At 49.7% G+C, this 13,990-nt stretch overlaps 1 protein-coding gene across 3 annotated transcripts in view; it reads right to left on the bottom strand.

Moving 5' to 3' along the window:
* Positions 1-896: 896 nt before the first annotated feature.
* The window catches only part of OTUD5 (OTU deubiquitinase 5), a 29,324-nt gene continuing 16,230 nt past the window's right edge, over positions 897-13,990 (bottom strand). For 2 of the 3 annotated variants that reach the window (XM_047714711.1, XM_047714709.1), the window contains exons 3-9: positions 9,813-9,877; positions 9,570-9,726; positions 9,323-9,471; positions 4,356-4,559; positions 2,477-2,678; positions 2,272-2,385; positions 897-1,971 (exon numbers count right to left, since the gene is read on the bottom strand). In XM_047714711.1, coding sequence (XP_047570667.1) covers positions 1,847-1,971; positions 2,272-2,385; positions 2,477-2,678; positions 4,356-4,559; positions 9,323-9,471; positions 9,570-9,726; positions 9,813-9,877 — 1,016 coding nt within the window. In that variant the 3' untranslated portion in view covers positions 897-1,846. The remainder of the gene's footprint in view (positions 1,972-2,271; positions 2,386-2,476; positions 2,679-4,355; positions 4,560-9,322; positions 9,472-9,569; positions 9,727-9,812; positions 9,878-13,990) is intronic. The other variant, XM_047714710.1, reaches the window with a different exon arrangement.

The following is a 13,990-nucleotide window of genomic DNA, read 5'->3' as shown; positions in this document are numbered from 1 at the left end:
GCTCTCAGAACATGCCAGGCACCATGCCATCAGACATTATTATATGCTGACCATGTGCATTCTCTCTCAATGCTCACAACCAGAGAGAACGTGAGGTAGTAGACATTAATCACTCCTACCATACACATGGTGGGACCCCTGAAACTCAGCCTGTGATTTGACCAAGATCACAAAACTATAAAAAGCCAGGGTGGGCTCCCAACCAACTCTCCAACATGTGATTGCTTGACCAATGTGGATTCCACAGGCACCCCACAAGATGGCCACCCAGCCAGCCATGCCTTTGGCGGCAGAGCTGGACGTGCATCCTTCCACAGGGGCCCCGCTAGTGAGGCACAGCAAAACACACTCTTGACAAGACCTGGGGGTCAGCCATCCTTCTCTGCCTTGGCTTTACGCCAAGGAAAGGCAGGGGCATGGGTGTCAGAGGACTGGGAACATGAAAAAGAAAGGGTTTAACCATCCCTTAGTTAAACCAGGGAGGCCCCTCCAGTTGATTTCACTGAGCTTATGTTGATACGAAGCATTGTGTGCCTTCCCAAAGCATTTCCGCATCAAGGAGCAGAAGGAAAGAGCAAACATACATAGGGAAGGAGGCAGGCAGAAAAGCTGCAAGTTCAGTTCCAGCCCTCAAGCTCCTAGTTCTCTGCTCCCACCACACCCCAGAACACAGGGTGGGCAGGCTACGTGTGCAAGTAAGATGGAGCTTTCTTGGTGGGAACAGGTCCAGAAGTTGGTTTAGTAAGAATGAATCAAATATGAACAAACTGGGCCCACAGACATACCCTACTGGAGAGCATGCAGCCCTCAGAGATCAAGCCAAGGCCTATGCCATCACCGCCTCTACCTGGAGGCCCACCCACCCCATGCCCCACACAGAACAGAGGCGCTCAGGGGAAACTGACATTTGGTTTTATTGTGCCAAGGACATTACAGATGGTGGATCTTGTCAACACCTGCAGGGCACGGGGGCCCCATCTGCTGAGGCTGTTCCTACTCCCCACACTCAAATCCTGGGTGGCAGCAGCCTCGATCCTCAAAGGTGCCCCCACCCCAAGATTCCAGAGACCGGTGGCGGTGGCAGTGGTGTGGAAGCAGTAGGAATGCTGCGAGGCCAGAGTCTCATTGTCCAAAGCCCACGGGACACCTGCCCCTGCCCCAGCTTGTACTCTAGACCCTGCCCACCTCCACAGAGCTGAAGGCTAGAGATGGCAACCACATCTTTGTGCCCCCTCTGTGCCCCGTGGCCTGCCTGCTCCCAAACCAGAGAGATGCCGCCTTCACAGAGCCAATGCTATTGTCTACATCATTTTGGATTGGTTGAGTTTATAAGATAAAAGTACATTTTAATAAAGAAAAAATTCAACATTGAAGGCTCAGACATTCTTGGGGTACTGGGAAGGGGAATTCCCACTTCTTCCTCCCACCTCCCCAGTATCATTGTGGAGGTGGGGTGACAAGTATTTCTGATCTTGGAAGGAATGGGGGGCAAGGATACTTTCCTCTGTCTGAATGTCTCTCCTCGGGGGCTGCCTGGCTGCCAGTTGGTTTGTCTGTGTGCCTCTCGCCTACCTTCGGCACCCTTGCCCAAGTCCCCTGTGGAATGCAGGGATGGTGCTGTGCAGGGGGCAACAGGGCACATCAGCTGGCGAAGAGACGGGTGATGGTGGTGGTGGCAGCGATGAGAGGGGGCGCAGGGGTGGGCCAGCCAGAGGGAAGTGGGGAGGAGCAGAAGGAGGGGAAAAAGGGAAGAAGGCAAGAGGGAAGAAAGCCAAAGAAGGTGGGGCGGCACCGGAGGGCAGGAGTGGTAGGGGTTGGGAGATGGTCTCCAGTCTCTGGGTCTCCATCAACTCTTGTCTGGGGGTGGATCTCTGTGCACTTTGTTTTTCTTCATACTGTCTAGGTATTCCTGTTGGGATACTGCCAGCACCGATGCTAGGATCTCATCATCATCCCAGTCGTTCAGACCTGCTGGGCAAGACGAAGAGGAAAAGGATGATGGGGCACTCCCAGCGCACCTTCTCCTCAGCCTTTGCTGATCCCGGCTCCAGAGAGATCCCATCCAGGCCCCTCTTTCTCTACAGAGAGGGCTCCTCTGGGCCTATGAAATCCCACGCAAATCTCCTCTGGACACATCACTTCGGCTTGAAAAACTCCCTTTTCCTGTGGAGAGGGCCAGAGGCTCTAGAAGCCCCCTCTCAGGACTTGCTGCTTCTTCCATCTCTCCCCAGCTCCCAGCTGGCCCCTGGCCCCTAGATAGAGGAGGCTTACCAAAGGCAGAGGGGGACATCTGCTGAATGAGGGCCCGGCACTCCAGAGCAGGGTAGAGGGACACGAGGGGGGAAGTAGCCCGGTCGGCCCCTGCAGAGAACTGGCTGCTTGTACCTGGGGCAGAGGGACAGTCAGAGGCAGGGTGCCCACAACCTAGGCAGCACCTCCTAACCCCAGCATGCTTCCGTGTCACCAAGTCACTGACCTGGTGCACAGGGTGAAGGAGGTTTGGCAAGAGCTAAGACAGTGCCTGGGGAAGGGGGCTTGATGCCCAGCTCGGCGTGCAGCTCAGGGTGCTCGGGCGAAGAGGCTGAACTCCGCTGCCGCGGGGACCGGCTGGTCCACTCCTCCAGGCCACTGGAGGCTGCTGCTGTGGCAGAACTGCATGTGGCGCTGGCTTTCCGGGGCTGCAGTGCAGGAGGAGGAGGAGGTAAGGACCGACGCCAGGCGTGAGCCTCCTCTGCCCCATCCCAAAGGGCTGGCTCGCTCCTGGCATGCTGGCTGTGATACAGTTTCTACGTAGGCCACCATATTCCTAGTCACACAGCAAACTGCAGGATGAAGGCCAGCTCCTTAATGCCCCCCTCACATCATTACAGCCAATCTGGCAGGAAACCTGTACCTCCACCTTCAAAACACGTTCAGGGGACGCCTGGGTGGCTCAGTTGGTTAAGCAGCTGCCTTCGGCTCAGGTCATGATCCCAGCGTCCTGGGATCGAGTCCCACATCGGGCTCCTTGCTCATCAGGGAGCCTGCTTCTCCCTCTGCCTCTGCCTGCCATTCTGTCTGCCTGTGCTTGCTCTCTCTCCCTCTCTCTCTCTGACAAAAAAAAAAAAAAAAAAAACCACGTTCAGACTCTATGCCCTTTCCTCATTCCTCCCAAGCCAGCACTGCCAGCCGCCGTCACTGGGACTTCTCTAGTAGCTTGCACCTCACCGGTTCCCTGCTTCTCCCTCTAACTCCCTAGACTCCATGCTGCACTCAGCAATCACAGGGATCCTGTCCCTCCTCTGCTCACCACCCTCCCAAAGGCTTCTGCCTCAGCCACAGTAAAAGCCAAAGTTCTCAGCACAGCCCACAAGCCCCTTCTGGATCCGGCACCACCCCTCTCTGAATACTGCATTCTGCTCAGACACACTGGCCTCCGGGCCACTCCCAGATCACACCAGGGATGCACTCTCCCTCAGGGCTTTGCTCTGGCTGGCCTTCTGCCTGGCCTGGCCCATGCACTTAGCTAACTGCCTCACCTCCTGCAAGCTTTTGCTCACATCTCAACTGCTCTGAGGCCTACCCTGAACATACTCTCTTATCCTGTGAACTCTCAGCTCCCTCTCAGCCGTACTCATTCCCTTCACTCTGCTCTACGTGTTTCAACTGTCCTACCTCTCAACTCATCTATTCATTATGTTCACTGTTTCTTTTGTCGACTCTGCAAAAATGTAAGCACCACAAGGACAGGGATCTGGGCTTGCCCAGCTCATCAATGTACCCTCACACACTGAGAACAGTGCCTGGCACAGACCTGCAATTAATAGTTGTTGTAGAAATTACTCAACTCTTGCCAACATCTACAACCACTCTAAACTCCTTGTGATTCTTCAAATGCCTGGCTGCTCTGCCCCATCCCTGCCCTAAAAATCCAATCTTCCTGTGCGAAGACTGACCAGAGACCCCATGTCCAGTGGTCTCCCAGCCAGGGTCATGGGCCTCACTGATATATCTGTCTGCCTCAGTAGACAGGGGATCACGGAGAGTGGAATAGTCCAGACCTAATTTTATATCCTCAGCACAGAGCCTGACATACAAGGAAATTCAACAAAAGCTTATCTCTCTGGAACTATCCATCAATCCCACACGTCACCACCAGTGGCTGGCCTCCCTCACTCCTTAAGAGCTTGTTCTACAAAGGTGTTGAGAGTTCTAAGGCACAATGCCAAGACTAAGGCCAAGATGTGGTACAGAATGAGCTGAGAGCTTCCTTCTCTTCCAGATGTCAAAACTGCTTAATTTCTTCTTTCTGTACAGGAGCAGAACATGTGAAGTAAGGGGTTCCTGGCCAGGCCTCACCTGAGCCGAGGACTCACCTGGCTGGGGCCGCGGACCTGGCGGGCCTGTTTCTCCTGATCCCGCAGCCACTGCAGGTAAGATTCTCGAGCCACCTGCTCCTCAATGGCCTCATTTGTGGCCTCCCAGTCTGTGGCCCGCTTCTTGTCTTCCAGCATTTGCTGTTCAATCCATGACTCCTCTGATGTTTTTATGGCATTCTTCATCAGGGACTGCTCTGCAAACTGCAAGGCAGGGAGGAACAGGGATGTGGGGTGACACTCTGAACTCTGGCCAGGAGCCAGAACTGGCTCAGGACTGTAGGCCTATAGGCCCAGAAAAGAGGAGACAGGAAGGCAGGTACTCTTACAAGGACCCCCAAGCAGGCCGCCTTTTCATCAAGAATTGGAGGAAGGCTGGCTTCGGTAGTGGGACTTGTCATTCCAAACTCCTATACTCAGAAGCCCTGCTCCCAATCCCAAGACACCTTGAGTGAAGTACTATGTCTGGGGCAGCCGGGTGCTGGAATTTAAAGATGCCTCATCCAGCGATGACTCGTTTCATAATGTTGAGACCTTCCTCACCTATGCCCAGATGGGACAAGGAGAAAAGATCACCTGAGAAGTTAGCTGAGTGTGCACAGGGTGAAGGGAGTATTTGGACATTTAAGGCGACAAGGGGATGGTATCATCATGGGAAAGGGTGTTATGAATTGTGGGACATTGTAAGAGAGTGCTTTTTGTCAGGTGGAGAGACACAACAGCATTTAAAAAAATGAAGTAGGGGCACCTGGGTGGCTCAGTGGGTTAAAGCCTCTGCCTTTGGCTCAGGTCATGATCACAGGGTCCTGGGATCGAGCCCCACATTGGGCTCTCTGCTCAGCGGGGAGCCTGCTTCTCTACCTCCCCTCCTCTGCCTGCCTCTCTGCCTACTTGTGATCTCTGTATGTCAAATAAATAAATAAATAAAAATCTTAAAAAAAATTAAAAAATGAAGTGATAAAAAAATACCAGAGCATATTCTAGGCATTAAGTATTGCTCAGTGAAACGCTAATATTATTTTAGTGTAAATACATATACTACACCCAATGTGTGCATTAAGTTATGATGGAAAATGTAATTTTTTACCTATGTATAATAGTCCAGAAAGCATGTAAAACTCTATGTTAGAACAAGCCAATTTAGAAATGGGCAAAAAGTCTATAAACACACAATTTCCTCAAAGAAGATATACAGATGGCAAATAAGCACATGAGAAGATGCTCAACACCATTTGCCATCAGAAAATTGCAAATTAAAACTGATGAGGTACCTTATCAGTTGGAGATATCAGCTAAGAACTGTAGCTTCACAGAGATATGGATGGTTACATAAGAAATATTTCTAGATAAATGTATCACAGGTTAGTATACACAGATCTATCTCCTTGCTCTGTCAGCTGAAAGGGCCTAGAAGCAAGGACACCCCAGTAGTAAGGAGCTCAGTCAGCACCCAGATCTTGGTTTCTAATAACATATTCCAATAAAAGGAACCAGAGGTCTTTGGGAAAATGGCTGGTTCTAGGACTGGGGCAAGAAATATACAAGATTAACTGGTAGCACCTCATAGTGCCAGAAAGTAAGAAAGTGCTGCAAAATGAAACACAATAAACAAACCAAAACAAAACAAAATCAAACAAGAAAAAAACAACCCACCACTACAATGATGGGGATATGTCAACGTGATGCAGGAACCAACTGAGAGCACTCCTGACAGCCAAAACTGGAACAATGTAAGCATCAAAATAAATATAGTACTGGATTATAACTCAAAATATAAAAGAAATACCCTTGAGTCCATAGTGATATAAATAAATGGGGGACAAGAGACAAATCTCCCTTGTAGATGAATTCTACATCATTTACATAGATACTCTACCCTCAAGAAGATGGAGCATAACCTCTGCTTCTACAGTGTGGGCTGTGCATAATGACTTCTTTCAAACAGAACAGTATGGAAAAAGGAATGGGGGGAGAGAGTAATTTTACAATGGAGAAAATCTGGCAAACACTACTTCTGCCAGGGGTCGAGGTCAACATCAACAGTCATAAATCATGGTCCCAGTACATATCACTGATATGATGTGAAGAGACTGGTACTTTACCACTGTGATCTTCCTCCCTAAAACCCATAACCCCAGTCTAATCATGAGAAAAACTTCAGACAAATTTCAAAAGAGAAACATCCTACAATACACCTGACCAGTACTCCTCAATACTGTCAAGGTCATCAAAAACATCAAAGTGTGAGAAACCATCACAGACAAGGGAGCCTAAAGAGACAGGATGACTTCAGTTAATAATAATGTATCATTATTGGTTCATATATTGTAACAAATGTATCACAGTCATCCAATGTTAATAAAAATGAAACTGTGCAAGGGGGAGGAGGACACACGGGAACTCTACCTTCTCAATTTTTTTGTAAATTTAAAACCGTTCTAAATAATTAAGTCTACAAACAAATAAAAACTCCTTAAGGCATTCACAGGTTTTTTAATTTAAAAAAAAAAAAAAAGAAAAATGAGTAGGGCTGGGGCGCCGGGGTGGCTCAGTCAGTTAAGCATCTGCTTTCAGCTCAGGCCATGATCCCAGGGTCCTGGGATCAAGCCCCACACTGGGGTCCCTGCTCAGTGGGGGGCCTGCTTTGCCCTCTCCCCCTGCCCCTCCCCCTGCTTGTGCTTGCTCTCTGTCAAATGAATAAATATGATCTTAAAAAAAAAGAGAAAGAAGTGAGTGGGGTAGCTGGGTGGCACAATCGGTTAAGCTTCCGACTCTTGATTTTGGCTCAGGTCATGATCTCAGAGTTGAGAGATCAAACCCCAGGTTGGGCTGTGCACTCAGCGCGGAGTCTGCTTGAGATTCTTGCTCCCACTCCCTCTCCCTCCACCCCTCCAATAGTGCTCTCTCTCAAATACATAAATCTTAAAAAAAAAATCTTAAATCTTAAAAAAAATCTTGGGGGGGACGCCTGGGTGGCTCAGTTGGTTAAGCAGCTGCCTTCGGCTCAGGTCATGATCCCAGCGTCCTGGGATCGAGTCCCGCATCGGGCTCCTTGCTCAGCAGGAGCCTGCTTCTCCCTCTGCCTCTGCCTGCCATTCTGTCTGCCTGTGCTCGCTCTCTCTCCCTCTCTCTCTGACAAATAAATAAAATCTTTAAAAAAAAAAAAATCTTGGGTGCCTGGGTGGCTCAGTTAAACAACTGCCTTCGGCTTGGGTCATGATCCTAGAGTCCCAGGATCGAGTCCCCCATCAGACTCCCCGCTCAGCAGGGAGTCTGCTTCTCCCTCTGACCCTCTCCCCTCTCATGGTATCTCTCACTCTATCTCTCAAATAAATAAAATCTTTAAAAAATAAAAAATATATGGTTTCACTTATTTGTGGAGCATAACAAATAGCATGGAGGACAAGGGGAGATGGAGTGGAGAAGGGAGTTGAGGGAAATTGGAAGGGGAGGTGAACCATGAGATACTATGGACTCTGAAAAACAATCTGAGGGTTTTGAAGGGGCGGGGGGTGGGAGGTTGGGGGAACCAGGTGGTGGGTATTAGAGAGGGCACAGATTGCATGGAGCACTGGGTGTTGTGCAAAAACAAGGAATACTGTTATGCTGAAAAGAAATAAAAAATAAATAAATAAATAAAATAAAAAATAGAACTTAAAAAAAAAAAAAAAAAAAGAATCGAGTGATCAGACCACAAAAAGTCATGGGTGAATATCAAATCTGTGTTGTTATGTGAAAGAAGCCACTCTGAAAAAAACCCACATACTGTTATGATTCCAATTCCATGACATTCCAGAAAAGGCAAAACTAGAATCTATAAACAGATCAAAGATAAAAACAAGGAAATTCAGAGAAACTGTCAGAACGAAGAGGAGCCACGAGACATGACAACTAAATGTAGTAAGGTGTCCTGGATGGGATTCTGGAACAAATAAGATCACTAGGGAATGACTGAGGTCATGGTCTTCAGTTAATGTATCAATACTGGTTTATAATTGTGACAAATGTTCTATGCTGATGTTCGTAACAGTGGGGAATACAAAAATAATCTAAACTCAATAATGCTGTAAATCTAAAACTGTTCTGTTATAAATTAATAAAAGTTTACTTAAAAAACAAAATTAAGGGGCACCTGGGTGGCTCAGCGGGTTAAGCCTCTGCCTTCGGCTTAGGTCATGATCTCAGGGTCCTGGGATTGAGCCCTGCATCAGACTCTCTGCTCAGTGGGGAGCCTGCTTCCCCCCCCCACCCGCCTGCTGCTCTGCCTACTTGTGATCTGTCAAATAAATAAACAAAATCTTAAAAAAAAAAAAAAAAAAAACTATGTTGGAGGGTGTGTTGGTGTTAGGGTGTGCATTTCCTAAAATGAGGCAGGGGCACTTTGTTTGTAGGAAGTGAAACCTGAACAGAAGATAGCAAAATCCCCAGAAGATGACTGTTTATGAGAGAGAATGAGAATCTGTCAGCATGTGCTGGAAAAGGTACTGCCACCTTGTGAGCACCTACTAGGCATCAGGCCCAGGGTCAGGCATGTTCTGTATCGGCTGAGTGGCCAGCCCACGTTACTTGTATAATCTGCCCGAGGTCCCACAGCCAGTAAGTAGTTGGGCCAGGCCTGCACTTCAAGTCTCTATGACCACTGCTGTCTAGAACTGCTGCATTTCGGTTGCTCCATGCAGGTGCCGAGATACCCAGACCAAGCCCAGGTTCACAGTGCCCAGATGTGCCTCCATATCCCAAAATCAACAGGCATGAAAGATGGGTAAGCCAGCTCAGACACACAAATGGAGAGTACCAAATGAGCCCTGAGAGATCACTCTGGTTAACTTCCTAGTTTTACAGAGGTGAGAGGTCAGGGGCAACTCAGGGGGCACGTCATTTTTGTAGGCTAGGGCAGAACTGAGACCTCAAAAGAGGTTTCTGGCCTCTCTATCTAGCAGCCATCCCGGGCACGGGGACCCACTTACCCCGGGTTTGAATGATGGCAGGCCTAGCCCCACACCAATGGTGGCCTTGTTGGGATTCACCACTGAATTGTAGTGGATATTCCGATGGTAGCTGACGCGGATGGGTTCATCCTCGTTTTGATGGATCCCATGGAATGTGTTGATGGGTTCTGCAGGGAAAGAGAAGGAAGGAGCATCCACAGTGGGCTGGGATGGGTGGGCTCAGACCAGGAGCCGTCAGCTGCTCACCTACCCACCACATACATACCTGTGCTGTACTGGTACACCTCCACGGGCCGGTTGTACATCTCTGCCATGGCCTGCATCTCAATGTGGTTGCCATGGCAGTTGTTTTTCCGCTTCCTGTTGATGTAGGTGGTGAAGTCCTCTGTGACATAGTTGGAGAAGTAGTCAGCATTCTTCATCTGCAGAATAGATCGGAGGGTCAGGTCTGTGCGGGGAGGGGATGTCCCCACTCTGCCCCCACCCCGAGGCCTCCGCGAGGTCTCACCAGATAGTCCATGCAATGCTTTCGCACAACCTCATGCATGTCTTGGTCTCCATACACCTGGTCAGCTGTGGAGACAGAAGAAAGGAGAGGCGGGGGTCAAGAGCTGTCACCAGACAAGAGTTCAAAGTCCTGGAATATCCTTGGGGGTGGAGGGCTGGGGGCCAGAAAGTTCCTTTTCCTATGCTGTGGCCTGGAGTGTGCTTGGCTTTGAGGGCTGGAATGGGATCATGGAAAAAAGAGGCAGGCAGGGACAGTCTCTAAGAACAGGAGAGTACGGGTGAGAGGAATGCAACCACAGGCCTCTCAGGCAGACAAGTTTGTCCAGGGCTTGCCTGGCCACTCAGATAAGTCAACAAACATTTTAAGTCCCCTAAGTGGCCTCGAGCACCAGCAATTCCACACTCCCCCTTCACTATTCACGTGAGGAAGCTAAGGCTGAGAGACAGTCTGTGGCTTCACCAAGTCACCCAGCAAGTCAGTCTGACAGATTCAACTCTAGAATACAATTTTCCTGACTCTCGGGAGCCAGCATGGCCTTCGTAGGTTAAAAATAAATAAATAAATAAGAAAAAACCATAAATACTGGGCTCCAAGCCCAGTTCTGCCAGGTACTAGTGAGCTAAACGACCAGAGGTAAGCAACCCAAGTGTCCTGAGCCTCACAGGCTTCACGTGCAAAACAGGAACAAGCAGGTAACTAACTCCCTGGCAGGCCTCTTGTAGGATCAACGAAATCATGGGTCTAAGGTTACCAGCACTAGGCTTGGGACAGACTCAGTAAATCATAGTCCCCTACCAAGAGTGGGGCTTCAAATGTGGGGTACTGTGAAGGGGACAGAGGTCAGTAAAATCCGGCCCCGTCTGCAAGAAGCACCTAATCTAGGAAGAGACACAAATATGAACATAACTTAAGCTTAAATGGGGAAAGGCAGCCTGCCTGTGGCCCAAGTGGTCTAGGTGTCACAGGGTTTCAGTCAAAGTAAGAACCAGGCTCCTGGGACACCTGGGTGGCTCAGCTGGTTAAGCAACTGCCTTCGGCTCAGGTCATGATCCTGGAGTCCCGGGATCGAGTCCCACACTGGGCTCCCTGCTCAGCGGGGAGTCTGTTTCTCCCGCTGACCTTTCTCCACTCATGCTATCTCTCTCTCTCTCTCTCTCATAAATAAATAAATAAATAAATAAAATCTTTAAAAAAAAAAAAAAAAAACAAAAAACAAAAAAGAACCAGGTTCCCCCCTGCCTTACTTGAGGATCTTCACACATGCCATTTCCTCTTTTCTTCAGGGCATTCTTCAGGGCATTCTTTCCATCCTCCTTGGCTACCTACTTGTCAAACACCCAAGTATTCTTTATACAGTTCCCCAGTCCTCCCACTCTCCAGAACACTTCTATCACCAGATTTATCAAAGGTGTGTGCAAACTTCCCCTGCCTGACCGCTCTGACTCCCACTGAGGGCCAAGACCAAGTCACACCCAAGTCCCCCCAGCTCAGGGCCTCCTGATACAGTACAGGAAATCGGGACCAGCTTGCTGAGTGGATGGACAGGCTAAGGGAGCCAGAGTCTTCCCCTGGGAAATTAAAGTGGGCTTGAAGACAAGGCACGTCTGATACCCATTCTAAGATGAAGAGGGAATTTCTCTTTGTCTCCCCAAATGACTATTGCTCTGATGGGATCTCCCTGGGGCACCAGGGCAGGGGCAGGTCTAGCAGGAACACTGCAAAGGTCTTCCGTGACAGCCAGTCTACCTCTGAAGAATCGCCAGAAGAATGCCTTCACTGCCCTCTCCTTCCCTCCCTGGAGGATTCTGTGAGATAAGGAGAAAAGGGCAGTTCTGAGATAGAAAATGGGCCCCATGCCTGTCTCACCTCCTCTTGGAGGTGCAGAGACCTGAGGGGGAGGGGAGCTGTGAAGGCGGGAAGGGGTAGCCCCTTCACCGATGTAAACAAGGATGTGGGTTCTGTGGCCACAATCCCCTCCCCCTCCACAGCAGCACTTCCAGCAAGTCACGTGCCCTGCGCAGAGGCTGGGGGCCCCCTGCTGCCACCTTTCTTAGAAGCCAGGACCACAGAGCCCACTGTGGCTGCAGAGAGCTATTTATGTAGAACAAGCTTGGGGTGCTGAGGATGCAGTGCGGCCAGCAGCTGCAGTAAACAGGAACTGAGATGGCGGCAAAGGGGTTAAATAGGGGCTGGCCTGCCAAGCTGGAGGAAATGGCTGAGATGTTCCTCCGGAAGAACCAACAGGCATTTCCTGGGAGATGGATCTACCTGAGCTGGATGCCAGATGCAAGAAAATGGAGGAAAGCAGAGACTGGAACAGGGAAGGGAGCTGAGGGAAGCTCGTAAAGGCCCCCTCATTCCCCTGCCATTGGCTCTTGCCTAGCAGAAAGGCTCTGCTGCCTCCTAGCTGTGTGGCACTGGACAAGGCCTTCAAGCTCTCTGGGCCACAGTGACTTCATCTGTGAAGTGGGGAGAGTAACTACTCTTTCTTTCACAGGGGGCTGTTTAGATGAGGTAGGGTTTACTAAATGCCTACGATGCACTAGGTGTTTAAGAAATGAACCTAGGGGCTCCTGCTTGTCATGAGTGGACAATGACTCTCTCAGATAGCTAATCATCCCTAAGTCACTCAGAATGTCACCGGAACCACTTACTAAGCTTTTCCTCATTTCTGTCGCACTTCCTCAGCCAGAGGAACGCCCTGAACAAGGAGTCTAGGCTGTCCTTCCTCACCCAGGCAGGGCTGGCTGTTTACCTTTACTGAATCCAAAGGTCCACAGGCCTACCTTCTGTGTCCATAGTGCAAATCTTTAGCAACCAAATTAACATCAAATCAATAATATAGGTTTCACAAAACAGGGTCCTTAAATGACTTTCTCTATGTACCTACCTACCTCTCAAGTACCCCCTTCTCTCCTCGATCCTAAGATGCACTGGCAGGTGGTACTGTACATGTATTTAAATCACAGCCTTTGTTGGGGGTGGGCAGCATGACCCACCTCATTGATTATAGATAAAAGCTAGTTTTGGGATCATCAATGTGGAAGAAAATGTGCCTATCTGAACACCAAGGGAACCGAGCAATAATACCTCCCAGTGGGGGAGAGAGGATCTTTTCAATGATACTAAGGTGGGATAACAATCCAGGGCAGGGCTTAAACACAGGAAGTCCTCCTCATTGAGGCAGTGCTTGTCTGACTCTGCTAGCCCCACCTCTGTCCTCCAGAAAGCCCTCCTCCTCCTAGAAGGTTGGCATATGAGATTAGGGGCTGGGCTGGACTTCCCTGTGGGGCCAAAGCGGGGGAAAGGGCCCAATGGACCTGCAGAGGTAGGGGAATTCAGAGAACTTGTTTTGATAGAAACTGAAACTCCTCTTCTTGCTGACACTGCACTTGTGGGCAATCTGCACCTGCTCTCCCCTCCCAGAGTCCAGCTGAAGGGGTCCCCCACTACCAGACCTCTGTCCACAACCCAAAAAGGGCTCAGAAATCCTCAGAACAATACCCCAACTGGTTCCACCAAGGCCTTTTCACATTCCAACTTATTTCATCTTCACCCCACAAAGCCCTACTTTACACAGGAGGGATAACTGAAGTACAGAAATGTGGCAGAGCTGGCCCAAGGAAGGGTGAAGGCCAGGCTCCCAAGGACTACCTTGTAACTTTAAACACTGATGCTCCAGATGATGTTACCACTACCCCCAATCCAGCTATCGCCTGCCTAGGGCAAGGCCTGATTCTGTCTGTCTCAGTTTCCCTACCAGCATAAGCAGGAATCAGCTGGAACCCTGGAAAGGCCTAGGAGTGGGCAGAAATTACAGAGAGGTCAGCATAAACCTTACCTCCCCCCACACCCTATGTCTGTCCTTTCTCTGAACACTCTGAGGAACGAGCAGAGAAACGCACATGTGCGCGCGCGCGCACGCACACACACACACACACACACACACACATACACACACACACAGAGCCAGCAGATCCTGCCAAAGATGTTCCCTAAGGGGAACTCCTGGGTGGCTTAGTCCATTAAGCAGCTGCCTTCGCTCCAGGTCATGATCCCAGGGTCCTGGGACTGAGTTCCACCTGGTGCTCCTTGCTCAGCAGGAAGCTTGCTTCTCCCTTTGCCTGCCGCACCCCCTGCTTCTGTGTGTGCATGTGCGCTAACAAACAAATGAATAA

This window comes from Lutra lutra, chromosome X, assembly GCF_902655055.1.
Source record: "Lutra lutra chromosome X, mLutLut1.2, whole genome shotgun sequence".
Taxonomy (NCBI): domain Eukaryota; kingdom Metazoa; phylum Chordata; class Mammalia; order Carnivora; family Mustelidae; genus Lutra; species Lutra lutra.
The sequence above is the reverse complement of the archived record's forward strand: the minus strand, read 5'-3'. Positions and strand labels throughout refer to the sequence as shown.